Source organism: Ursus arctos, unplaced genomic scaffold (genome assembly GCF_023065955.2).
Source record: "Ursus arctos isolate Adak ecotype North America unplaced genomic scaffold, UrsArc2.0 scaffold_2, whole genome shotgun sequence".
NCBI lineage: Eukaryota > Metazoa > Chordata > Mammalia > Carnivora > Ursidae > Ursus > Ursus arctos.
The window spans coordinates 53642947-53669922 of NW_026622874.1; the positions used below are offsets into that span (position 1 = coordinate 53642947).

The 26976-nt window shown below is 38.5% G+C and overlaps 1 protein-coding gene and 1 pseudogene across 4 annotated transcripts in view; one reads left to right on the plus strand and one right to left on the minus strand.

The window, feature by feature from the left end:
• LYPLAL1 (lysophospholipase like 1) overlaps positions 1-26976 on the plus strand; it is a 104311-nt gene that overhangs the window by 33141 nt on the left and 44194 nt on the right. Inside the window, exons 5-6 of one of the 4 annotated variants that reach the window (XR_007191298.2) lie at positions 839-920; positions 19311-19368. Coding sequence is in view for 3 of the 4 variants with exons in the window: in XM_026517314.4 (XP_026373099.2) it covers positions 839-1078 (240 nt within the window). In the remaining variant the exon portion in view is untranslated. Of the gene's footprint in view, positions 1-838; positions 4927-19310; positions 21404-26976 lie in introns of those variants that run through there. The other 3 variants (XM_048224869.2, XM_057314782.1, XM_026517314.4) reach the window with 3 other exon arrangements.
• On the minus strand, positions 20015-20210 carry LOC113268796 (small nucleolar RNA U3; annotated as a pseudogene).

The window sequence follows — 26976 nt, forward strand, 5'->3', positions numbered from 1 at the left end:
GTCAGTAATGCCATAGAAAGAATATTGTTAAGCACAGTGTCAAAGGGGAAAGGATAAAAAGAATCACAATGTATGATACATATGTATCCCTTATACATAATAAAAATATGGATGATTATACCACATTTGTTTATTATGTCATGAATGTAATCAAGACCAGAGAATCCCTGGGGCGCCTGGGTGGCACAGATGTTAAGCGTCTGCCTTGGGCTCAGGGCGTGATCCCGGCGTTATGGGATCAAGCCCCACATCAGGCTCTTCAGCTACGAGCCTGCTTCTTCCTCTCCCACTCCCCTGCTTGTGTTCCCTCTCTCACTGGCTGTCTCTATCTCTGTCAAATAAATAAATAAAATCTTTAAAAAAAAAAACAAAACAGAGAATCCCTTACCTTCCCCATATCTGTTTCATCGTGACATGCTAATATATGAATACAGGACCTTATAGTGTTGTAACTTCGTACCAAATGTAGAAACAGCAGATACAGAAATGAAAACTAGGATGTAATTTTTCCCTTGATTGTCCCACTCTTCCTCCATCCTTCCACCCTACATGGAGAGGTTTGTCTGACCGAGTCACACAGTTTCTTCAGGAAACACTCTGACCATGTTTGAGACAATCCTGTACAACTGACTATAGCTCACATGGTGCCTGCAGCCAGCTAAGCCCCCAGGCCAAGACCACCAATGTACACCTTAGACTGCACCACGACTGCCTGTTTTCTCCCTTGGAATAGTGAAGCTTGGGTAAAATTGCAATTTTTCTACCCTGTTTGATTTCCAAGAACAGTGTTCTTAAACAAATTTCTTAAACATTCCCATTTTTATATCCTGTTCTCCAGGCTCTTCAGGAAAGCGATGGCGTACTCCCTGAATTATTTCAGTGCCATGGTATTGCAGATGAATTAGTTCTTCATTCTTGGGGTGAGGAGACAAACTCAAGGTTAAAATCTCTAGGAGTGAGCACAAAGTTTCTTAGTTTCCCAGGTGTTTACCATGAGCTAAGCAAAGCTGAGTTAGAAAAACTGAAGTCGTGGATTCTAACAAAGCTTCCGGGAGAAATGGAAAGGCAAAGTGAATGAATCAACATTGATTTGTTAATCTACCTGTAATTTCTCTGTGAAAAGTGGTTTTTACTGCCAAATTACAATTAGATAAATGATAATTAAAATATTAATACATATCAACTGTACTGATTTATTTACTGGTTATTGAAATGCACCACAGAGAATAGCATCATCTTATCAATGGTAAATGTTAATTTAGACAAACATCTGTGGATTATTTTTTAGATGGATTTGTAAATAATTAGAGACCTTTTGAATAATTAAATACTTAAATTTAAAAAATAATGTGAGTTTAAGGGCAGTGAGAAAAAATGAAAAGTCTTAACATGGCATTTTATTTAAAAGTGTCCTATCTGGTTTCCAAATATTTGGGACTATTTTAGGTATGTTATTGATTTCTAATTTAAATCCATTGTGGGCAGAGAGCATATTCTGTGTTACTATTTTGTCTATATTCATGAAGGATATTCTGTAGTTTTTTTGTTAATTTGTTTTATACTGTTTTTATCTGGTTTTGGTATCAGGGTAATACTGACCTCATAAAATGAATTGGGAAATGTTTTCTCCTCTTCTGTTTCCTGGAAGAAATTGTGTAAAATTGGTATTAATTTTTCTTTAAGTGTTTGTTGGAATCCTCTAGTGAAACCATGTGGGCCTGGAGATTTCTGTAAACTGTTCCCTTTTAGCTCACCACATTCTACCTTCAAGTTTATTGCACCTCCTCACACTTAGTATAGGACCTTCCATTTTTCCCTTCCTGGTCTTAATGCTATTTTTCCCATTTGTAAATATGCTATAAATAGCATTTACCACAAATCTCACAACGTATTACCACTATTTTATTTGAAGTCGGTTTTCCTTTAAATCAACTTAAATAATGAGGAAAACATATATCTACCTGTGTAGTTTCCACTTCTGGTGCTCTTCAGTTATTTTTGTGTTGAGGTGTGTTTCTGGTATCCTTTTCATTCTGCCTGAGGGATGTCCTTTAAATAATTCCACTGTAAATGTGCTGTTAATCAATTCTTTCGGCTTATATGTCTGAGAAAGCCTGTATTTTACATTTGTTTTGAAAAGATAACTTTCACTGGGTATGAAATTCTGAATTCGCATTTTTTTCTTCAGTATTTTAAACATGGCGTTCCACTCTCTTCTTGCTGACTTTATTTCACACAGTAAGTCTGTTGTTATTATCTTTGTTTTTCTGTATCTAATGTTTTGTTGTTTGTTTTTTACTCTTGATGTTTTTAAGAGTTTATCACTGATTTTGAGCAATTTGATTGTGATACATACTGGTCTAGGGGTTTAGATTTCTCATCCTTGTGGTTCCCTCTACTCTTTTTGGGTGGTTCTTTCTCTGGTTTCAGATAGTCTACTCACACATGCGTGGCATAAGTACTCTGCTGAATAAGCCAGGTAGACTTGGTGTCTGGCGTTCTCTTTCAGTGCAGCTCGCTCCTCTCTGGTTCACCATCCTACAAATTCGAGCCACCCCAATCTACTCAGACTCTCAGCTCTGCTTCTCAACACAGGAGTCCTCCAAGCTCTGCATGAAGTGCTCCTCTCAGCTCTGTGGCCTGGGAACTCTCTCAAGGCAACAAGCTGTCATAAGTCCTAAGGCTCACTTTGTTTCCTTCCCCTTCGTTGGAGACCACTGACCTTTATTGCCTGACGTCCAGTACTTGGAAAAACTTTGTTTCCAGTATTCTGCCTTTTTTCTTTTTCTTTTTGGTTGTTTCAGATGAAAGAATAAATTCATTTCCTATATTATATCAACGGCTGGAAGCTACACTAAATTATCCTTGAAAGAGAGAGAATTTTTAAAAATTCTTCTATACGTACTTTTTCCAGTGCTCTTCATTCGTTAATGTGGTTTCAGACTTTCGTATGATATCATGTTCCTTCCGCCTGAAATACTTTTAACATTTATGATAGTGCAGATCTGCTGCTATTAAATTCTTTCAACTTTTGTATGCCTGAAAAAGTCTTATTTTGCCTTCATTTTTTAAAGATATATAGAATTCTAGGTTGATGATATTTTTTTCCTTTCATTACTTTAAAGATCTTAACTATTGTCTTCTAGTTTGCATTTTTTTCTGCTGTTTTTCTAATCTTTTTTTTCCTATGACTGTATTTACAATTTTCTCTATCTTTAGTTTTAAGCATATGATGTGCTTTGGTGTTGTTTTCTCCATTTTTCTTGTGCCAGGTGTTTGTTGAGTTTCTGCTTTTTAGATCTGTGGGTTTATAGTTTTCATCAAATTTAGACGTTTTGGCCACTGCATTTTCAAATATTTGTTTGCCTCTTCCTCTTCTCTTTTTTGGGGGACTTCAGGCTTACTGGTGCTTATTCCTTTTTTTTTTTTTTTTTTTCATTCCTCCACTCTGCATTTCATTTTGGATAGTTTCTGTTGCTGTGTTAGTTCATTGATCTTCTGTAAAGTTTAATTTGTCATTAATCCTACCCACTTTATTTTTTATCTCAGATACTTGACATCTCTAGAAGTTCCATTTTTTATTTGTTATATTTATTATGCCTACTGTCCTTGAATATGTGGGACATAGTTAAATAGCAACTGTAATTTTCTTCTTTATTGAGTCTATCCTCTGTCATTTGTTAGTTTGTTTCTGTTGATTAATTTCTCCTTCCACTAAGGAAATTTTCTTGCTTCCTTGTAGACCTCATGATTCTTCGTTAGATCCCAAGCATTGTTAGCTCTACCTCATTAAGCACTGGGCTATTTGCATTTCTATAAGTAGGAGCTTTGTCAGTGAATGCAATTAAATTACCTAGAAAGTACTGAGAAACAGTTTGTTCCTTTCAGGCTTCCTTTTAAGCTTCCTTGGGAGGTTCCAGAGCCCTGTTTCTCCAGGACTGATTTTGCCCCACTCCTCAAGCAGCACCTTGTGGGTACTCCAGCTGACACTTGCTGGATTGTGAGGTTTTACAGTCCGGCTAGTGTAACACAAATGTCCCAGCTCTCTGTGAGCCCCAATGATTCTTTCCTCTGTTCCTGGTGGTTCACCCGCCCCTCACACACCTCTCCTGGTGGTTAGTACTGGAGTTGGGGTGGAGGGCCCTCTGCAGATCTGTGGCACTTCCCGCTCAGCTCTCTCATACTCTGCTCTATGAACTCTAAGCCCCTGGCTGTCCTGGCCCCCTCTGGGTCTCACACTGCAGCCCAGAAACTCCCTTCACACAGTAAGCTGAGCATTTGTAGACCTCACCTCACTTGTTCTTCTTAAGGAACTGTCCTGTGCTGCCAGTGTCCAGTACCTGAAAACATACACATGGTTCAGCTGTGGAGCTATTTCAGGTTGAAGAATAAATCTGGTCCTTGTATCTCCACCTTGGTCATCGTGATCATAAGTGGAAGTCCCTTTATGCCTCTTGTATTTAAAGTTACCAACTCTAAATGTGAAAAGGGATGGTAGGAGAGAGAAAGACTGATAAAATGTAATAAAATCCAAAATCCCTTTGCAGAAGACTTTGCAGGGTTTTAATTATCCCAAGGTTTTAATGACCTTCAACTCCTTGAACTTCTAAATGCCTTGGCCTGAATATACACAGTATCACCCATGTATAAAACCCTCATGGCTGCAGTTTACCCTAAGAGTACCACATATACCTGACAAAAAGAAGGGTGTCAGGCCTATACATGTCAAGTATATACATCCCAAATATAGTATAAGGAAAGGAATCCAGATTTTTTTAAAAGAATACTTGTCCTGTCACTGAATAATCATGTATTCTGGCATAAACCTCAGCCTGTCTCACAGTATGCTCTTCTGTGAAATTGTTTCCTGAAGATCAAGCTCAATAGCATATGTAAAAGTCTTTAATAAAATATAAGTCAAACAAACTTAAAGTATTTACTAGTATTGGGTAATATGGTTATAAATGCATCTCCACAAATAGATCCATACCTGGAGGATATATCTAAAATGTTATGTGGCTATAACCTTCAATGCAATTCTTGCCCTCCCCCGCCCCCCATTGGGCTAGTAGGATATCATATCATTGTGTTTTCGTGAGCAGAATGTTCAGGGGAAGTCCTCCAAGCTCCATTTCTCACTCACTAATCTTGAGGTACCTATTGTCCATATGCATGTGGTCTCTCAAAGCCAGGTTTTTGAGCTTGAAAAAATAATGCTAAGGCAGGAAACACCAAGGCTTAAGGTATCCTCCTAAAGAAACCAGGCATTCCTTTCCTGTCGCATCCCAAACCTTTCTGTTGCTTTACCCACAGAAACATTTCTGAAGGCAAGGGGAATTGAAATAGCTGTGATAATTTCTTATGTGGGAGAAGAAAAATGGCAAGAAGAAGAAAATGTAAATCAGTATCACAATAAATTATGTATGTTTGTGTTGGGGAGACTGGAATTTTGCAAGGGAGGAGAGAGAAAGCTAGGATACAAGTGAAGGGAGACTTGAACTTTTCCCTCTATTTCTTCTGTTTGAATTTTTAGAGTGTGCTTTATTTTATGATCCATAAGTGAAGCAAAATGTTTATTGATAGTACTTTTTCTCAACTGAAATCTGAATAAGAAAGATCATCTTTAGTGGTAAGGAGCTTAAATGTATTCTTTATAGGAAGTTGAGTATTTCATTTGAAGTATAACAAAATGAACTGAGAACAAAATATAAAGCTTACTGACAATTTGGCTATTGATAATTTGTGGTACTTTGATATGTAAAAGAAAATGTCCAGATATCATTTAGCCAGAATGTATTTAAGCAAAAAGTCTTTATCATCTAAAGGGTTTTCTTAATATAAGAGGACAGAATTACCAAAGCCATGCAAACATTTCAATACCAAAAGCATGCAGATATTTCAAGAAAATTCGGATTATGTGGTACAAAAAGTCAGTTGGTTCACAAGACTTTGACTTAGAGTAATTTTAATACTTGAAAAGTTATAATTGTATTTACGGAGAAGAAATGTGCTGTTGTGTGTATTTTAATTTTACTTCCCAGTTTGCCCTTTAAAAATATGTTTTTGTGTTCACATTGGAGACACTGTCACCTGTGCCCTTGACTGACGTAGGTCCCATTTTAGGGGGGCTAACAATTGTAAAGGAGGTGTTGTCTCTCTGGAAAACATGGTGACTTCCATCTATCATAAGAGATTTTCATAAACATAAAAGTATATTTATGTTTATGTAAACTCTTCTGAAGTAGCCTTAGCATATTCCTGCACTGAGGGGAAGATGCATGTGATATCTCTGTCATATTTGTTAAATTCTGCCATTTAGCTGCAACAAAATTTGTTCCATACAACATTGTATTAAAGACTGCTATGAACAGGATTCTACGAACCTGAATGAGGCCACCGTGAATGAGGCACTGACCTGAGCTGTGTCCATAAGGTTCTGGTCCCATCCAACTGAACAAATCCCATGCACCATTAAGGGTTTACCTTAGGAGGCCAGCTGTCCTCCTCCTTAAGTTTCTATATTGACCTTCCCACTTGGTCATTAGCATTAATCCAGGCATCATAGGCCATAAGAGCAATTACACAGACTCCATCTTGGTCTACAAGGATATCACCTAGGACGATGTGTCCTCCACAACATAGCCATGATTTGAATTGGTGCTAAATGTTTCCAGAAACAAGAGGAGTAATCTTTGATCATTTTAGCTAAAGACAGGCAGAAATTTCTTACCAGCTTTTTTAATTGGATGATTCTCATTGTAGAGGTCAGAGCCCTTAGGCTATCCATAAATAACAAATTGGTTATCCTCTCTAGATAGCTTTCTTGAATAACAAGGGTAACTTCATTTTGGAGCAATCTCTACAACCGTGTGAGAGCTATATGAGCTACTTGTGTTATTTCCAAAAACACTTGAAAATCTCTTATGATAGATGGAAGTCACCATGTTTTCCAGAGACAAGCTAACACCTACTTTACAATTGTTAGCCCCCCTAAAATGGGACCTACGTCAGTCAAGGGCACAGGTGATCGTGTCTCCAGTGTGAACTCCTGTCTAACTGGTAAGCCTTACAGTTTCAAGTTCTGTTCAGTAATTGAGTGTGGGGGCGCCTGGGTAGCACAGTCGTTAAAGCGGCTGCCTTCGGCTCAGGGCGTGATCCCGGCGTTCTGGGATCGAGTTCCACGTCGGGCTCCTCTGCTGGGAGCCTGCTTCTTCCTCTCTCACTCACCTGCTATGTTCCCTCTCTCGCTGGCTGTCTCTCTGTCACATAAATAAATAGAATCTTAAAAAAAAAAAAAAAAGTAATTGAGTGTGGTCCTTGCTTTTGCAGAGAACGCCCAGGGGCAGTCACCCTGTCCTGTTTGTGCACATCACCAGCGTGATGGCATTTGTCCATCACATAGAATGAATAAGTGACAGCTGTGGGAATAGGTGTGGAGAATATATCTGAAAGGCGTGTTGATAGGTGTTTTTTGTTTTTGTAAGGGAAGGGTTTGGAACCAGGGCCATCCTTGACTGTTTCCTTAGACTTCTTAGTAATGTTAAGAAAAATGGCAATCAAATTTTGAGTCCTCCATTGAGGAATGGCAGGCCCCGCAGTCAGTTAAATTTAAGTGCTTATAACAGTTTGGGAAGGCCACACCAGGGTGTTCTCATTCTTGAGGAAAGCTCCAGGGATGGTTCTGAAAGACAGTGCTCATTCCTTTTTTCCTGAGAAGCTTCTGTGGTCTGAGGTATTCTTGGTTTCCAGAATTACTGTTTTCCCTCCAGTTACATGTAACTGTGTCCCATTCCAGTAGCTGTAACTCCACCATTTGCCAGTTGTTCCTTCCTCGTACCCAGGCCTTTCATCTGGAAGGGTTGGGTACAAGAGGGACAAGGGCGTTTTTATAAAACTTCCAGAGACCTGTTGTGAGCTCCCCCTCCCAACTTTGGCCCACATGGACCACTATAGCAAGGCTTGGCAACTAACCAAAGAGTTAGTAATTATCTTTTTGATCTAAGACCATATTGATGTAACAAATGAATTCATATCTATAAACCAAAATAAATTTGAATCCCTTGCCTCCTTTTGGCTAAGCAGCCTCCCAGAACGTGTACCAACCAAGCCAGCCTGGGGTTGTCATAGGAAAAAAGAAGAATCATACTCAAGAATGATCAGGAGGAATCCTGAATTTTCAAAACAGTTCTATACAATCTCCTAACACTTTCATTCTGACTCTAATTCAGAAAACAGCTGAGAAGAGATGATCCCTTTCTGAAGACAATTGCATTCATCAACAAAACTGCCTTACTAAGGTGTATGGACCAGAAGAAAGTGAGAGAAGCAGAGCCAGACATTTTTGAGTCCGTTCTGGAGGAGAATGCCCCAATGCTCAAAAATACCAGATCCCAGTAAATTGCAGGGAATGGGAAAAGTCCACTAAATACTTAACTGTCAGCCCATTGTTGAACTGTTTTGTGATAAAAGGCACACTACTGTCGGGTTGGAAGTGGTCCAGAAATATAAACCAAAAATATCACACAGATTACTTTCACAAGCCACAATAGTGTGGCCAGGATAAGCTTATCAGACTGGAACAGCAACACATAACCTGAATAAGTGTTAATAGCAACTTATAACCCCAAGAAGAGGTCAAAGATAAGTTGTAATTAACGTGTTAGGAGCAAGTGCGGGTGATGCTCCATGCTGTGTGGTTTACCTTCCCTGAGAGGCAACTGGGTCAAATTTTGTTAGGACTCAAAATTTGGCATGCAATGGTAGCCTATGCTTTTCAAACAGCATCTTTCACTCTGTACCCAGTTGAATGGGTGATGTGTTACCATGTCTGGTATGATCAGGTAAGCAACAGTGGCAGGCTGGGTAGTGCAGGATTCCGGTCAGTTTCAACAGGAAATAGGTCCATCTCCATGAGTGACCCAGAGGGTTCAATCAGCAGTCACTATTTGTTTCCTTAGTGAGCAGTGCCAAAGAGGGGTGTCATTAATCTTCCAGGCTATACTTTTCCAAGTGACAGTCCAAATAGGCCATGGCACAACCCCAGAGTCAGTAAAAACATAATGAGGTTTACCAAGGGGAGTATTTGTCAGAGCTATAAGAACCGGCTTCAGTTCTGCCACTGAATGGAGTGACCATGGCCATTTTCAGTTCTGATCCGTTGGCCCTGAGGCTGAATGGTTGCAGCTGCCCAGTGGACACTGTCCGATTTCAGCTCAGCCAGACCATCAGTGAAGCAAGCCCCAGCCGGACAGGGAAACTCTGGGAACCAAGGGCCTTACGGAGCCAGGGACTTTGCTGCAGGTGGCGGAGCCGAACAGCTGCCATTTTCTCATGTAGAGCCAAGATGCGTCGGAGGCCAGGCCGGCTGCATTCTTGAATGTACCGTTTCCATTACTGGATCCTTTTCACTTTGTTAGTCATTGAGTCTGAGTCAATCCACCCCAAAACAAATATCAGGTTATAGTCACAGTTCCCCCAGGGGTCAGGCACTCAGCTTCAACAAGAGCCGCAGTAAACTAATAGCTACTTCTCAAAAGAGGCAAAACTGGTAGCTGTGTTGGCAATGAGTGCAAACCCCCAGGGGCGTCACCAAGGGCAGGTTGCCTCCCTTTGCCAGAGGCTCCATATGGCAACACAGTCAGTCATGGAGACTTGTAGCTCAAAGGGATCACCGAAGAGGGAGGGCCCCAGAAGTATTAGTACTCTCTGTACCTGGCTCTTCCCAATCAGAGGAGCCGTTTTGGTACTTAGGAGTATTTGCACATAAGCATGTAAGACACCAATACCAAGGCTACATGCAGCAACTGGAACCCAGAACAGCAGTGCGTTAACACAGAGGCCCCACCACCACGTTCATGCTGACTTCCTTCCCCACTGTGAGCTCTGCCCCAACCCCATCAGTTGAATTTGGGCATCCCATCACCACAGGGGACCCAGTAAAACGGTAATTCAGGTGTTCATACCCACCAGGGCCACAGCAGTGTGAATCCCTTTCCTTCCCAATATTCCCCAAAACACTCGATAGATTGTGGCCTTTCATCCCTTTTGGGAACAGGGAGATGTCACCCCAGCCCTAACCTCCTTTCTCCTTAAAGCAGCGGAGGTCAGTGAAAGCAGAAGGGATGGTCGCGGGGGTGTAGAGAGGAAGAGGACACCACACAGTAAACGAATCACGTCTCAGCGCTGAGAGGCATGGCGGTTGCTTGCAAAAATTTATTTCGATGTCAGGTTCTCACTCTTCGTGGAATCCACCTCATCAGCATTGTAAGCCAAATCCAGGACAATAAGAGCTTTAATACCAGTCAGTGCCCTCTCTGTGGTTTTCCAATGGGACATTATTTCAGGGAAATTTTCCGAAAGGCCCAAAGCTTCCTGAAAGCAGGTAGGGCCCACAGCAGAAAAACAAAAACAAAGCTCCGAGGCCTTTAACCACCATCTTCAGATGGACCGAGGTCGGCGTGACCGACCACAGCAGAGGCTGAGCTGAAGATGACTCAGCTGTTGCTCCCGGTTAACAAGCATCCGGCACAACGCCCTCGTCTTCCAGGCGAAGCGGAGATTGTTCTAAAGATTTGCCTGGTCTCTGCGTGTAGGGATTTCACACCCAATGCAGGTATGCGTCTCTGTTAACTGTTTCTCAAGAGGACAGAACCTTTTGCTCGCTAGTTCAGAACAATTGTTCACACTCATTCAGAGGGGGTGGGCCCAAGGCTGTCCTCCCGCTTGGACCAGAATTAGCAACAAACAGGGCATCATTTGGGTCGTTGTTTTGACCCCTCTCCTCAGCCTATAATCACTTCCCTAAATTCACCTCATTAAGAGGAAATAAGATGGAAGACCATTTATTGTCCAATTGACCATACGATTTGGTCAATATCTTTGCAACCATTTCCCATGGACTTCCTTCAAGTTCTGTTTAACCACCCCGCAAAGCGTTCATTCTTTTCTAGTACGCCAGTATTTCAGAAAATGAGAGAAATTTCATTTGAAATATTGAGTGGACTTCTACAAAAATGTAAAATGTTATTTTAAAGTGTATTTTCTTTGTGCTAACCTCAATGTTATTATGTAGATTACCTTTGTGATTTTATATAGGCCTTTGTTTTGGATTGGTTGTGAAAGACATGTAAGATTTTCATATTGAGAATAGAATTAATGGTTCTATGATAAATAGAGCACATCCTGTTTTAAAGAAATATTTTGGGCAAAATGTCCATAAGAGACATGGTTTTGCCAATAATTTAGTTCGGAGCATCTGGAATCTTTCTTCCTTCCTTCCTTCCTTCCTTCCTTCCTCCCTCCCTCCCTCCTTTCCTCCCTCCCTCCCTTTTTCCCTTCCTTCCTTCCTTCCTCCCTCTTTTTCTTTCTTTTCTTCTTTCTTCCTTTCTGTCTTTCTGTCTTAAAAAGTGATGAGCAAATATGATGCCTTTGCATTTTATTTTAAATTCATTTTTGGGGTGATTTCAATATACCTCGTTACTTCATTTTTTGTTACTCTAACGAATTAATAATTGGGGTTTTGGTTTGATTTGGTGTTTCACTACCTACTCTTACAGGCATAGTATTACTTTAGTTAAAAATCACTCTGTTTTCATTTTCTGTTTCCCTCTTTCTTCCCACCCTAATTTTTTCTAGTCAGTTGTTGGCTTGTCCAGTTGTAACTAGAGATACACTTGACATATTAGTTACTTGACATATTAATTTTGGCCACTTCTGGTATGCTTTCTTTTGCCAATGAAATTATTGAAATTGAAAAATTGGGTGGGGGTGTCTATGAGAGACGGAAGTCTTTCCCCTGGGCATTAAGTATTAAGCCAGTTTCTCTATCACATAACAAGAGAGAAGTGTTAAAACCAAAGTTCACGGCATGCGACTGGCAGAAGCAAATAAATGGTTCCCTTTAAAAATTTCACTTCAACAGCAATAAATCTCTAGTTAAGTCTAAAAACAGGATTTTAAAATGGCAAATGAAGAATATATCAATTTCAAATAGCTGAAATGCTTTTTTTTTTTTTTTTTTTTTTTTTTTTTTAGTTTTCTTAATTATCCTGTGAAATGTGAAGTGTGCTTCAGGGCAGCTGCTGAACATTGTCTTAGTTCTGCCATCAAATCAAAGAGTTTTACTGCTGGAGGGAATTCAGATTATCATTTTACACATATGGAAACCGAGACCCAGAGAAGTTCAGTGACGCACTTCTCGTCCTGAATCGGCAGGGCTCAAACGTGATTGGTCTTTCTGGTGCTCTTTCCACAGTGCTGCAAAGCTATCGCAGTGGTGTTCAGAAAGTATAGCTACAAATTCATGTAAATTTCAAATACTTTAGATTCAGAGCCATTTCCTTTCCTTTGTAGATATTTTATACGCATGCTGCTTTTGGCACCATTTTTCCCGTTTTGCTGAAAGAATGCAGCGGTCTCTCCCTCTGCCTCAATGCAACATAGCAAGCCCAACCTAATTTTTAAGTCATGGTATAGATTTAAAAATTTTTTTCAGATTAGTAACCATTTTTATCAGAGTTCTAATTTCTGAATCCTATAGCCTGATTCAGTCCTTACCTTACTTGATATCTTCCTAGGACTTGACACTGATTAACCCTGATTCTGGAAACGTGAACCCTCCAGTTTGGTTTTTCTAGTGTCTGAGGACTATTTCTCTGTCTCCTTCAGTGGCTCCTTTACTGTGAGCCCCTTAATATGGAGGTTTCTTTTGGTTCAATGTTTCCTTTTTTTCGCTCTCTGAGTGATCTTCCACTTCTGTAGCTCTGGACTGCGAGCTCCGCACCTATGCCTCTCTACCTTCAGCTCTCCCCCTAGACCCACACCAGTGTTTTGAACATCCTGCTGGAGCTCTCCAGCTCCCTGCTGGTTGTCAGGCAGCCACTTACCTTGAATATATTCGAAACAATGCAAAATGTTCACATTGATCAAATGTGTGAGTTGGGTTAAAAAAGAAACCTAATCTCCAAGTTTCTGTTCTCCCAGCTGTAAAATGGGTTTGTTATGAAATTAAATGTGAAGGACCCACACAGCAGTTAAGAAGTATTGCTTCATTGGGGTGCCTGGGTGGCTCAGTCCTTAAGCGTCTGCCTTCAGCTCAGGGCGTGGTCCCGGGGTCCTGGGATCGAGCCCCGCATCTGGCTCCTCCGCTGAGAGCCTGCTTCTTCCTCTCCCACTCCCCCTGCTTGTGTTCCCTTTCTCGCTGGATGTCTCTCTCTGTGTCAAATAAATAAATAAAATCTTAAAAAAAAAAAAAAAAGTATTGCTTCGTTGTCCATTCCCAAACTGCTTCTCTTGTTGTGATCTCTTTTAAAGGACTTTCCTCTACATAATAATGTCTTTGGGTTATACTCTACTCTTCCCCACCTCTCATCATTACACCGCGTCAATTAGCAAATGCTTTCTTGTTCTATCAAACAAGCATCTTTCCATTTTGGCCTTAAGCCAGCCTCAAAGTCTCTGTCTTAGTTCCAGTCTTATCTTGCCTTTGGATGGGTCTCCTTGCCTCCGGTTTCTTCCATCTATTCATTCTCCAGCATGACATCAGAGTTATTGGCCTGCCCCCCTACCTAACAACATCCTGCTGGCTTCCCGGTGTCTTCAGAATAAAATTATTAGAATTTTCTAACTAAGCAGTAAATCCCTTCACAGTCTGGTCCCTACCTCCTATTTTAGCTTTATCTTTTGCCCCTTTTCTCTCTCATGTCACAGTGCACATGAATACACACACACACACACACACACACACACACTCTCTCCCAATGCTTCTGCCACACCCAAATTCCCTTGACATGCCACTTTGTCAAGACTTTGCCTTCAGTATATCATTCCCTCCATCTGGAAGGCTCTCTCCTCCCTCAACTGACAAACTCCTGATAGTTAAGACACAGGTTTTGAGCAACTCAATGCCTCGTCCAGTTATCTTTGGCAAAAGAAGTTGCTCTGTTTCCATGTTTCTATATGGAATCTTTGTATGTTGGTCCTCTACCCATTCCAAATTTTGATCTCAAACGCAAGGGCTAGATATTTGTTTTCCTCCTCAATAGTTAGTACTGTGATTGGTACAGAATAGACACGTGAGAAATAGATCACATAATTATCATTTCCTGCTGACTTCTTATCTAAGATTTTTTTGGATACTCTTTGGAACTTCTTTTATAAGACTCCAGGAATGTGGTCCTGTCTTCCATGTTAGCTTCCCCTGAGGTTAGATTTAATGTTTAGAAAGACAACATTTTGCAGTCAAGATGGGAAAAAACAGCAAACAAACAACAACAAAACCCACCAGTATGCATTCTGCTCCCCACGCAACCTCCAGCAGATATGGGCCATCAAGCAAGGCATTCTTCCCTAAGGAGCCAGGTAGATTCTTCCTTCTCAGCACAGCACTCCAAGAGCCACTATCAACTGAATGAAGTTGGCGGCTCATGGGGAACCTCACTGGGATAACAAGTCATTAGAAAACACAGGGTGGATATCAGATGACCTGAAATTCTGGTCCAGCTTTGTTGCTGACAGCTCTGAGATACATGTGATGGCACTTTATGTGGTGTCTTCCGTGACATGAATATTCAGCAATTAATTGTCTATTAGTGAATGATGATTACTGAGCTATTTTTGCCTCGTTTTCTCTATCCAAACAATAGGGCAGGTAATTTCCAAGCTACTTTTGATGGTTGGTATAAGAATATATGTAACGAGGAATGTGAATTAACTAGGAGAAAGTTTAAAATCATATAGAAAAAAATAGTTTCATTGAGTTAAAATATTATGTACAATGAAGTAGTTAACTTGTAAAACTAATTTAGTATCTTATAGTTGAGTTATAACAACTAGAAAGGTAGGATATACTGGTGCATATTTTTTTAAAGTTTAAATGTATATAAAAACCAGTTGTAAGTATAGTACAAATAAGTTTTTTTTTCTGAACTATTTGCAAAAAAATTGCCAACAAAATGCCTTATCATCCTTTAATACTTTGGTGTGTATTTCCCATAAAGAGGAACATTCTAAAGTTCTATGCTACAACCATAATAAGAAATTCAAAATAATGCATTACTGCTATCCAATCCTCATTAGATTAGATCCCCATTGAGCTTTTGCCAAATGTTCAATTATATCCTTTATAGCACAACAGTCCATGCCAGATCATACACTATATTAAGTTGTTAAGTTTCTTTAGTTGCCTTTGGTCTAGAGCAATTTTTCAGTCTTTCTTTGACTTGCATTACCTTAACACGTTTAGTCCAGCTTTTAGGCCAGTTATTTTTGTAAACTGGATTTTTCTGATATTTCCTTATGATTATATTTAATTCTTCTCGTGCAGAAATATAGAAGTGATGATATATACTTTTCATTGTATCCTATCAAGTGAGTCATGGTTTCAATTTATCTCATTACTAAAAATGTTCACTTTGATCATTTTATCAATATGATTACTTCACTTTATAAAGAATTATTCACTATAAAGTTATCCTTTTCCTTTTTGAAATTAGTAAGTATTTTGTGATGAGGTTCTTTGAGACTCTGGTAATATCTAATTCTTTTTTTTTTAATTATTTATTTTGAAGAACAATGTCAGCTTTATTTTATAAAGTTAATATACATCAACTTTTTAAATTTAAATTCAATTAATTAACATATAATGTATTATTAGTTTCAGAGATAGAGATCGGTGATTCATCAGTCTTATATAATACCCAGTACTCATATCATATACCCTTCTTATTGTCCATCACCCAGTTACCCCATCCCCCACCCCACCCCTTCCAGCAACCCGCAGTTTGTTTCCTGATTAAGAGTCTGTTGGGTTCTAATTTTTCATAAAAGTTTTAATTTGTTTACTTACATCAGAATCAACTCATGGCTTCATATTTTATTCAGTGGGTTGTAACATGTCACAGTAATATGTTGTAAATATTTTTTTGATACTGACATTATCCCAGAATTGGTGATTTGGAGCCTCTTTGAGTTGGCTTTGGTGTCATTTTTATGTGTCCCTTTCATTCTCTGAAAATTGCAATATTTTACAGTTCAAAAAAATATATCAGGCTTATCTTGTACTTTTGTTGCCCAATCTCTGAATCAATCACTTCTCCAAGGACTTCTGGCTCCAATTAATGGAGCACTAGGTAGACTTATTCTTTCGGGGTATTGCAGTTCCCAGGCCCTCAGCGGGGAAAAACTGGGGATAAATGTATGAATATTCATACACACACATTTACAACTATACTTATGTATATTTATGCATAGTCTATATTATGTATTTGTATTGTTATATATTATCCTTATGTAGTCTGTATTATGTCCATATATTTATATTGTATGAATCCATATATACATAAAATTTAGAATATATATGGAATATACATACATATAGAGAGAATACACACACACACACACACACACACATATATATATATAAAATGAGTTTATTCATGTACCTCCAATCCTAATAATAGTGATAGTTCTACTCCTGAGTTGTTTTAGAGCCAGTTTTACAGACTCCCAATTGTAACATTTTCAGAAATTTTGCAAATTGGTTGTTAAACCACCGGTAGCTTGAAAATGCCCACGGTGGGAATCTTTACACCATGGAAATTGTCAAACACTCCCATCTATGTGTCTGATTCACATATTGACAACTGAGACACCCAATTTTATTTTTGAATACAAGACCAGATTTTCCAATGACTTGCTAGGTATCTTCTCACTGATATTGTTGATATCCCATGAGCACCAACTCCAGGGTAGATAACCTGATCATCATTTCCCCTAATTCTACTCCTATTCCTATTGTTCATCTTACTATAGCTAAGAGGGCAGCTTTCCTCCCAGTACCACAAACAAGGAATGATAGAATCCTTTTTTATCTCCCTTTCACCTTAATCTTCCTAAATCTAATCCCCAGGTTCTGTTGAGTGCATCTCTGACCTGTTTCTTATGACCCCTTCTTTTATAATCCCCACTATTCATTGGCACAGCCTTATTTTAGGCTTTTGCATTTCTCTTGCCTGCCCAACTGAATGTTTATCTTTCCTAAATTTCTTACCTTGAAGGAGAGATAGGTACGATAATGAAATAGCTTCTCACTTGTCAGAAACATATTCAAAGTGAAAGTTGTTAGGACAGAGTGATATGGTTGCAGAAAACCTGAGAAACTATGACTTAAATGGTAAAAACAGTTTCTAACCTCACAGAAGAGAGCTGGAGGAAAAGTGTTCTCAGTTTTGGTATAGCTGTCCAACACTATCATTAAAGACCCAGACTTTTTCATCTGTTCACTCTGCCATCCCCAGCATATTGACTTTTTTTCCTGACACTTGTCATTCTATGGTCACAGAATGGCTGCCAGAGCACCAAACAGTGCATCCTCACACCACAGAGAAGGCATGGCATGAGAAAATATCCTCACTTGTCTATCTTTTTTCAAGCATCGTAGTCTTTCACAGGGGCCCAATTCTACCATGGTTACAAAATATGTATTTATTAATTCAATGAGCATTCATTGAATATTATTTTCAGTGTTAGGATAGGGTGCTTGACCACACAGACAGAAATTCCTACCCTGAAGGAGCTTACATTCTAGTGGCACGTCTGTTCCTCCATGAGAGGAAATCTAAATCTGAATTAAAGGAGGTCAGAAGACTTTCCAGAATTACCTTAACTTACTTCCTGCCACTCTGCTTTACTCTTTCAAAAACAGGAGCTGGGTGTTGATTCTGGTGTGTTTTGATTCTGACCTAAATTATATTTTTCCTGGCTAATATTTCTTAGCTTGTGAAATGAACTTGGGCTTTTTCCTACTTTTAAGTACTAACATTTGCAATGCTACTTTTGCATTTTGGGGTTCATTTTGGTCGATTATGGTGTTGAGGCTTTCATAGTCTTGCACTTTGAACAGCCACTCTTCTTTAAATTTAGTGTGTCCCATTTGAGAAGAAACTTATACTCTAAATGGAAACTTTTGCTGTACAACGTGGCTTTGGAAAAGTGCCACAAGAATGTTTTTAGATTGTATAGGACTTGGCAATGAAAATAATTGGTTGAAGAATGACATTAAAAAATAATCTTTGGATTTTGACACCTTATAGAAGAAAAGGGAAAGTGTTATTATATCACTCTTTCTCCATGATATGGTTTTCTTAAAGGAGAACAGTATATGTTTAACTAAATAATAACTTACTCCTTAATGGCTATTTTAAAAGGACATTTTATCAGTTTGGATGCTTTGGAACAGCATGTAATAGAAAACACAGACTCTGTCTTAGTCCATTAGGACTGTAATAACAAAATACCACAGACTGGGTGGCTTATAAACAACAGAAATGTATTCTCACAGTTCTGGACACTGGAAGTTCAAGATCAATGTGCCAGCATGGTCAGGTTCTGGTGGAGATCTTCTTCCGGGTTGCAGACTAATGACTTCTGGCTGTGTCCTCCATTGTGGGAGGGACGAGGGAATCACTCTAGAGCTTCTTTTGAAAGAACACAAATCCCATTCATGAAGGTTCCTCCCTCATGTCCTAATCACCTCCCATAGGTCCCATCTCTTAATATTATCACATTGGGCATTAGGATTTCCACATATGAATTTGATGGGGGAGCCACAAACACTTAGCTTATAGCAGACTCAAACTGAATGAAGAAATAAATGTATTGCTTCACGTAACAAGAAGTCCACAGGTTGGGCAAGCTCTAAGCAAAGTGTCCTCTGCTGTGCAAGCAGGCTGTTGGGGACCCAAGTTCCTTCCGTCCCTTGGCACTGCCATCCCAAGAGCTGGCTGTGGTGTCAGTCCTTATGGCTTCTGATGGCCTCGGCAGTTCCAGGCATTACATTCAGATACAACATCATCAAGAATAATAAGAAACACCGTCTGTTTTTCTGGCTTTTTCTTCTGAGTGAGAAACCTGCCTTAAAGGTCCCCAGAAGACCACCCTCTCACGTGTTATTGTCCAGACTTGGTTCACATGCCTATTTCTAAACCAGTCGTTGGCAAGAGAAAAGAAGTGGGGTTATCATGATTGGCTTTGTCAAATCAGGGTCCATTCCCTAGAGCTGGGGATAGGATCACCTTCTCATGATGCGTGTGGCTCTGTGGGGAGCAGATACCTGAATGAAACTGGGTTCTGCCAGGAAGGAGGAAGTTGGAAAGAAAATGTATGCCCAGGAGGCAACAAAAAGTCCTGGCATACCCACGGTAGTAAAAAACTTTCTTCTTAAGGGGCATCGATCACTACAGTTCATCACCTGAGATATATAGGATTGCTTTCCCCACATGATGTAATTTAATTTGTTATTTTCTTTACTATAGTTACATGAATGTTCCCCAACCTTCAAGAATGGGACACATACCTCGGTGTATCTCTGTGGTAAGTAGTTATCTGGCAGTATTTTTTTTTTCAAGTACATTTCTAAACACTTTTAGCTCTTTTAATCTTCACAACAATCTTCTGAGGTAAGTACCATAATTATCCCCATTTTATATGTGAGTAAACTAAGGCACAAAATGAATTAACTTATCTGTCCAAGGCCACCCAGCTAGTAAATGTATCTTTAACTATTTGGAATCTAGATATTGGTCGGATCCTTTGCCCTGAAACCAATACCATCAAAGTCTTCTAACTACACAAACAGATTTTTGAAGAGTGCAAAATTCTCCTTCGAAGGTTGGAAGTATTTTTAAAAGGTGAAATTTAAATTTATTTTTAGGACAAACTGATGTTGTTAGGAGGACTGCCACGCCAATGGCTTTTTTAGCTATGTAAATAAAACGTGATAGATTTTTCTTTGAAACAGAGGCTTTTTAAGGTAATTTAGCTTCAGGGAGTTACAGTATTATGTAACCATTACATTCCATGCCATAAATATTTGTTGAGTGAGTTCTCTGGGCCAAGGGCCACAGCATGTGCTAGGCTTACAGAGCGGAACAACCAAGATATGGTTCTTGCCCTCATGGAGCTTCCAGCCTATTGTGAGAGACAGAAAATACACTAGTTAGTAAATGTTAACAATATATTAGAAGAGACTTTCCTACTATCTAGGTATTTTGCCAGAAATTCCAAGCCTGAGAAATCACCCATTCTAAAGAAAGGTGCTAATTTCTTGTTCAGATAGGAGAGACAGGGGTTTGAATTAGTGGTGAGTACATCTCATGTGAAACAAATAAAATAAGGTAACAAACTATAGAAATGATTCCTGAAAGTATAGTCTTGTGTAGGGATAGAGGGTACATTCCTCAATCTCATAAAAACCATCTATGAAAAGCCTACAGCAAATATCATTCTCAATGGGGAAAAGCTGGAAGCCTTTCCCTTAAGATCAGGAACACGACAAGGATGCCCACTCTCGCCGTTATTATTCAACGTAGTACTAGAAGTCCTTGCAACAGCAATCAGACAACAAAAAGGGATAAAAGGTATCCAAATCAGCAAAGAAGAAGTCAAAATGTCGCTCTTCACAGATGACATGATACTCTATATGGAAAACCCAAAAGAATCCACCCCAAACTACTAGAAGTTATAGAGCAATTCAGTAATGTGGCGGGATACAAAATCAATGCTCAGAAATCAGTTGCATTTCTATACACGAACAGTGAGACTGAAGAAAGAGAAATTAGGGAATCCATCCCATTTACAATAGCACCAAAAACCATACGTTACCTTGGAATTAACTTAACCAGAGACGTAAAGGACCTATATTCTAGAAACTACAAATCACTCTTCAAAGACATTGAAGAAGACACAAAAAGATGGAAAAATATTCCATGCTCATGGATCGGAAGAATTAACATAGTTAAAATGTCCATGCTACCCAGAGCAATCTACACTTTCAAAGCTATCCTGATCAAAATACCAATGACATTTTTGAAAGAACTGGAACAAACAGCCCTTAAATTTGTGTGGAACCAGAAAAGGCTACAAATCGCCAAGGAAGTGTTGAAAAGGAAAAACAAAGCTGGGGGCATCACAATGCCGGATTTCAAGTTGTACTACAAAGCTGTGATCACAAAGACAGCATGGTACTGGCACAAAAACAGACACATAGACCAATGGAACAGAATAGAGAGCCCAGAAATGGACCCTCGGCTCTTTGGGCAACTGATCTTTGATAAAGCAGGAAAAAACATCCAGTGGAAAAAAAATCTCTTCAATAAATGGTGCTGGAAAAATTGGACAGCTACATGCAAAAGAATGAAACTTGACCACTCGCTCACACAATACACAAAGATAAACTCCAAATGGATGAAAGACCTCAATGTGAGATAGGAACCCATCAAAATCCTAGAGGAGAGCATAGGCAGCAACCTCTTTGACATCAGCCACAGCAAACTTTTTCAAGACATATCTCCAAAGGCAAGAAAAACAAAAGAAAAAATGAACTTGTGGGCCTTCATCAAGATAAAAAGCTTCTGCACAGCCAAGGAAACAGTCAAAAAAACTAAGAGGCAGCCCACGAAATGGGAGAAGATATTTGCAAATGACACTACAGATAAAAGACTGGTATCCAAGATCTACAAAGAACTTCTCAAACTCAATACACAAGAAACAAATAAACAAATCAAAAAATGGGCAGAAGATATGAACAGACACTTTTCCAATGAAGACATACAAATGGCTAACAGACACATGAAAAAATGTTCAAAATCATTAGCCATCAGGGAAATTCAAATCAAAACCACACTGAGATACCACCTTACGCCAGTTAGAATGGCAAAAATAGACAAGGCAAGAAACAACAATTGTTGGAGAGGATGTGGAGAAAGGGGATCCCTCCTACATTGTTGGTGGGAATGCAAGTTGGTACAGCCACTCTGGAAAACAGTGTGGAGGTCCCTTAAAAAGTTAAAAATTGAGCTACCCTATGATCCAGCCATTGCACTACTGGGTATTTACCCCAAAGATACAGACGTAGTGAAGAGAAGGGCCATATGCACCCCAATGTTCATAGCAGCAATGTCCACAATAGCTAAATCGTGGAAGGAGCCGAGATGCCCTTCAACAGATGACTGGATTAAGAAGATGTGGTCCATATATACAATGGAATATTACTCAGCTATCAAAAAGAATGATTTCTCAACGTTTGCTGCAACATGGACAGCACTGGAGGAGATAATGCTAAGTGAAATAAGTCGAGCAGAGAAAGACAATTATATGGTTTCTCTCATCTATGGAACAGAAGAACTAGGAAGATCAGTAGGAGAAGAAAGGGATAAAGAAAAAGGGGATAATCAGAAGGGGGAATGAAGCATGAGAGACTATGGACTCTGAGAAACAAACTGAGGGCTTCAGAGGGGAGGGGGGGTAGGGGAATGGGATAGGCTGGTGATGGGTAGTAAGGAGGGCACGTATTGCATGGTGCACTGGGTGTTATATGCAACTAATGAATCATTGAACTTTACATCGAAAACCAGGGATGTACTGTATGGTGACTAACATAATATAATTTAAAAATATTATTATAATAAAAAAATTTAAAAAAATAAAAGCTTCTTCTCACACTCAGGCTAAAAGGAATCCACCCATTGTATAGTTTCATTGTTTACATTTAGATCTCTAATCCATTTAGACTTTATTTCTGACTGTGGTCCAATTTTATTATCGTATTTTTCAAGTGGCTGTTTGGTTGTCTGAACACAATTTCAATAAAGCTCTATCCTTGTCTCAAAAAAAAAAAAAACAAATAAAATAAGGTAATTATTAATTCCAGGGACACAAGTTATATAAAGAAATGTAATCATGGAGGGGCGCCTGGGTGGCACAGCAGTTAAGCGTCTGCCTTCGGCTCAGGGCGTGATCCCGGCGTTCTGGGATCCATCCCCTCATCAGGCTACTCTGCTGAGAGCCTGCTTCTTCCTCTCCCACTCCCCCTGCTTGTGTTCCCTCTCTCGCTGGCTGTCTCTCTCTCTCTGTCAAATAAATAAATAAAATCTTAAAAAAAAAAAAAAAGAAATGTAATCATGGAATATTACATATCTTGGCTCTGAATAGAGTTTACATATTCGTAATAAGATAAGCAGTAATCATTGAAAAAATACAATGTTACTCAAAAGTACACACATACATAGGGAAAGAAACACAGAGAGTGGAGACATAGACAGAGAGAAAAAAAACAGATCGGGGGAGGAAAGGAAGGAGATAAAGAGGCCGATGGACAGATGGTTAATAGGCAGGTAGACAGATGGAAAATAGGGATGGAAAGAAGGGAAGTATATTGTGTGTGGTAGGAACAGTGACAGGAGGAAGCACATATAAAAGAAAAGGAAATCCACTCTTCCCTACTGAGAAGATGATAAAATCTAAAACCAAAAAATTAAAAAAAAATAGTTAAAAACATGCTATTCAGAGATGTGTAGGTAAATACCAAAATAATCATAAGAACTAAGCAGGGACCACTATTTGTGTCACAAGACTTATAAACTAAATTTGAAATGTTAATAAAAATAAAAATGAACCTCAAGCAAACAACATGTGAACAGTATTGTATAACTGCTAAGACATTTGAATCACATCAGGATTTTAACTCATCAGAATGTTATGGAGAAGTCATGTTTCATTGTCCAGGAGATTCCTCTGTTGTTTTTCCTTCCGGCAATTATCTGAATCAGTATTACAGCTAACTTTTCCAAGTTTGCTCTTACGAACTATCCATGAACCGTTGTGTATGGAGGCCATTTTGAAAGCAAGAATAGACTTGAATTACTTGCACCATTCAGTCACTTAGTAACTGCCAAGTAGGTTCTTGCTGCTATTTAATTGATTTAGCAACGTCAATCCATTGGTCAAAAGAAAATTAGGTTAGTTAGAATTGTATTGTCTTAACCATATTATTTTCAATAGTGTCTAAAAGAAAAACCTAAGTAAAATATGTATGAAATGAATTTCATGTCATTAAAAATCTTAAGCGTAATTGTAATTACAGTTTAGCAGATGACTTCCAGTCCTCAACTGTAATAATCTGGCTCTGTGTCTCCTTTAACTTCATTCAGTTACCTCAGCTGGCTTGTGATGCCTGAAATGTTATCGAAGTGCTCAGCAGGGATCCACGTTTGCTCAGTTTCAGTTCCCATGCATTGGTGCAAAGAAACTTTGTAGGGTGCTGGTGGGAAGTTGTTTTCACAAAGGGCAGTTTTAGATGAGGAGCTGAATTCTGCAGGATAATCATGCCAGGGCAAATTCCAATCACATATTTATGCCATACCCACAGAGTCCCACTCGGCTACCCACCCAAGTGGACACAGTTTTGATCCAGAAGTCATTTTAGAGGCCCTTTTAAGAAATTACTTGTCAAAATTTAGTTATAGAAGTCCTTGAAAATAGCTAATAAAACCACTAACAATGACAGCTAACTTGTATAGGGCATTTCTAAAGAAACATAATTCTACTTTTAAATTAGTCCCTCTTGCCAGTATATTGAAATGCTTGGAATTTTAAGTAAATCATCCTTAGGGTCCCTTAACAATTTCGTACAGATGGAGGGCCACGTGGGTGAATATCTTGCATGCATGGGGATGAGATCCAGATGGTGAGAATGTAGAAAGGGTTGTTTGAAACATGTTAGAGGAGAGCATTGAAACATCAAACACTGTGATTGTAAGCAGTGGAAATAACTGTCCTAAACTCTAAAACAATACAAAAATATGAAGATGTCAAAAACCCATGGTATCTTCATTTAGGTTCTCTGGACTGAAAATATTAGTGTTTTCCGTTAAGAAGAGACTTGCTTGAATATATAAATATATTCATGAAAACATACAAATTAAAAACATACATATGTATGCAATATATATTACATATACAGTATATATTACATATTTATATTATTAAAATATTAATTACATATATTACATTGTGTATATGTGTACATATATGTTTATGTGTGTATTTATTTGTAGATAGGTGTTTTAGAAGACAAATGTCACTAGTAAATGATAGAAAATGTTCATTATTAAACTTTTGTAATTTTTTTAATGCCACCACCAAAGCTACAAGATATAAAAATAAAAAGGATCATCATTTTTTAAACAGATGGGAAAAACACTCTCTGGGGAGATCCAACCAGACTGGTGTTTTGTCTGCACCAATTTTTTGCAGACTATCTGGCATTCCTTGACAAGCTTGGCTTGCTTCCCTTACGTGTTCAACGTCAATATCTATGGGCCACTACATATGTGTTCACACAAGGGTAAAGGCTATGTCAAACATCCACAAATTTGTATGTGTAATTATTTCTATGTGGCATATACCAGCTGCCTTATTTTCCCTAAATTTGAAGTTCATTCAGAAATAGAGGTTTTTCTTATGTTCCCCATGATACACACATAGAAAATAGTACAGAATTTTCCTGACACTGTTTCATGACATTATACATATGTTCAATTACACATGTAATTGAAATTATGTGTGTTTCTAACTGCATGGTTATGGTTATTCCCCTAAAACTGGACATAAGTTTTCAGGATATAAGTTTTCCCTCCCTTGAAATTTTAAATTTTAATTTCTTAGCTGTCATCATGTATTTGTTTCAGAAACAAACACCCTTCCTTTTAAATAAGCACATATTACCTATATCATCTTAGGTCTGTGAAGTTTTAGGGAGATATTTACTACATAGATTCGGAATGAGGTGGTATCCTTTGTGTCAGATGACTTAGCAATTCTGTAACTCAACAGTAATGCTCAAGGTCAAATAGCCTCACTACAATTCATTTAAACACATACTTTAAAAAAAAATAGTGTAGCATGAAGTTGGACCCTTATGTTACATCGTAGACAAAATTAACTCAAAATAGAGCAAAGATCTAAACATAATAGCTAAACTACAAAATTCTAGAAGAAAACATAGGGGAAAGCTTCATGACATTTCATTTGGCAATGGATTCTTGCACATCAAAAGCATAGGCAATAAAGCCAAATATAGATAGATTGGACTATATAAAAATTAAAAACGTCTGTACATCATAGGACATAGTCAACAAAGTGAAAAGGCAACCTGTGGAATAGGAGAAAATATGTGCAAAGTATATGTCTCAGAAGCAGTTAATGTCACAATATATAAAGAGCTACAACTCAACAATAACAAAGACTAAAAATTGGACAAAGGGGTTAGACATTTCTCAGAGAAGATATACAAATGGTCAACAAACCCGTGAAAAGATACTTAACATCACTAGTCGTTCGGGAAATGCAAATCAAAAGTGAGTAATCACCGTATACCCATTAAGATGGCTATTAAAAAAAGCAAGTGTTGGCAAGGACATGGCGAAAACGGACCCTTTGCGCACTGTGGCTGCAAATGTAAAACGATACGGCTGCTGTGGAAAACAGTATGACAGTTCCTCGGAAAATTAAAAATAGAAGTACTTTATGATCTAGCGATTCTCCTTCTGAGTATATAACCAGAAGAACTGGCGAGCAGGGTCTCAGATATTTGTATGTCCACATCTGTAGTAGCGTTCTTTACAGTAGCCAAAAGGTGAGACAACTGAAATATCTCTTGATGGATGGACAGATAAACAAATGTGGGGTATATGTAAAATGGAATATTAAAAGGAAGAAAATATAATAAAAAATTATTATTAAAAATACTGAATCTGTTCTAAATTTTGTGTACATTACATAAATTTATACTTCAATAATACTGTTATCCAATTTAAGCCTCATATAGTTTTAAAATGTAACTTTACTATGGGTGAGTTTCTAAATAAATTCTTCCCAATAAACTACTTTTTTAAAAAAAGAAAAAAAAAAGGAAGAAAATTCTAACATATGCTACAACCTGGATGAACCTTGCGGACATTATACTAAGTAAAATAAGTCAGTCATAAAACAACAAATACTGTATGATTCCTCTTCAGTGAGGCATCAGGATAATCAAATTCACAAAACAAAGTAGAACAGTGGTTCCGCCCAGGGGTGGGAGAGAGGGTAATGGGGAGTTATTTAATGGATGTAGAGTTTCAATTTTGCAAGATGAAAAAG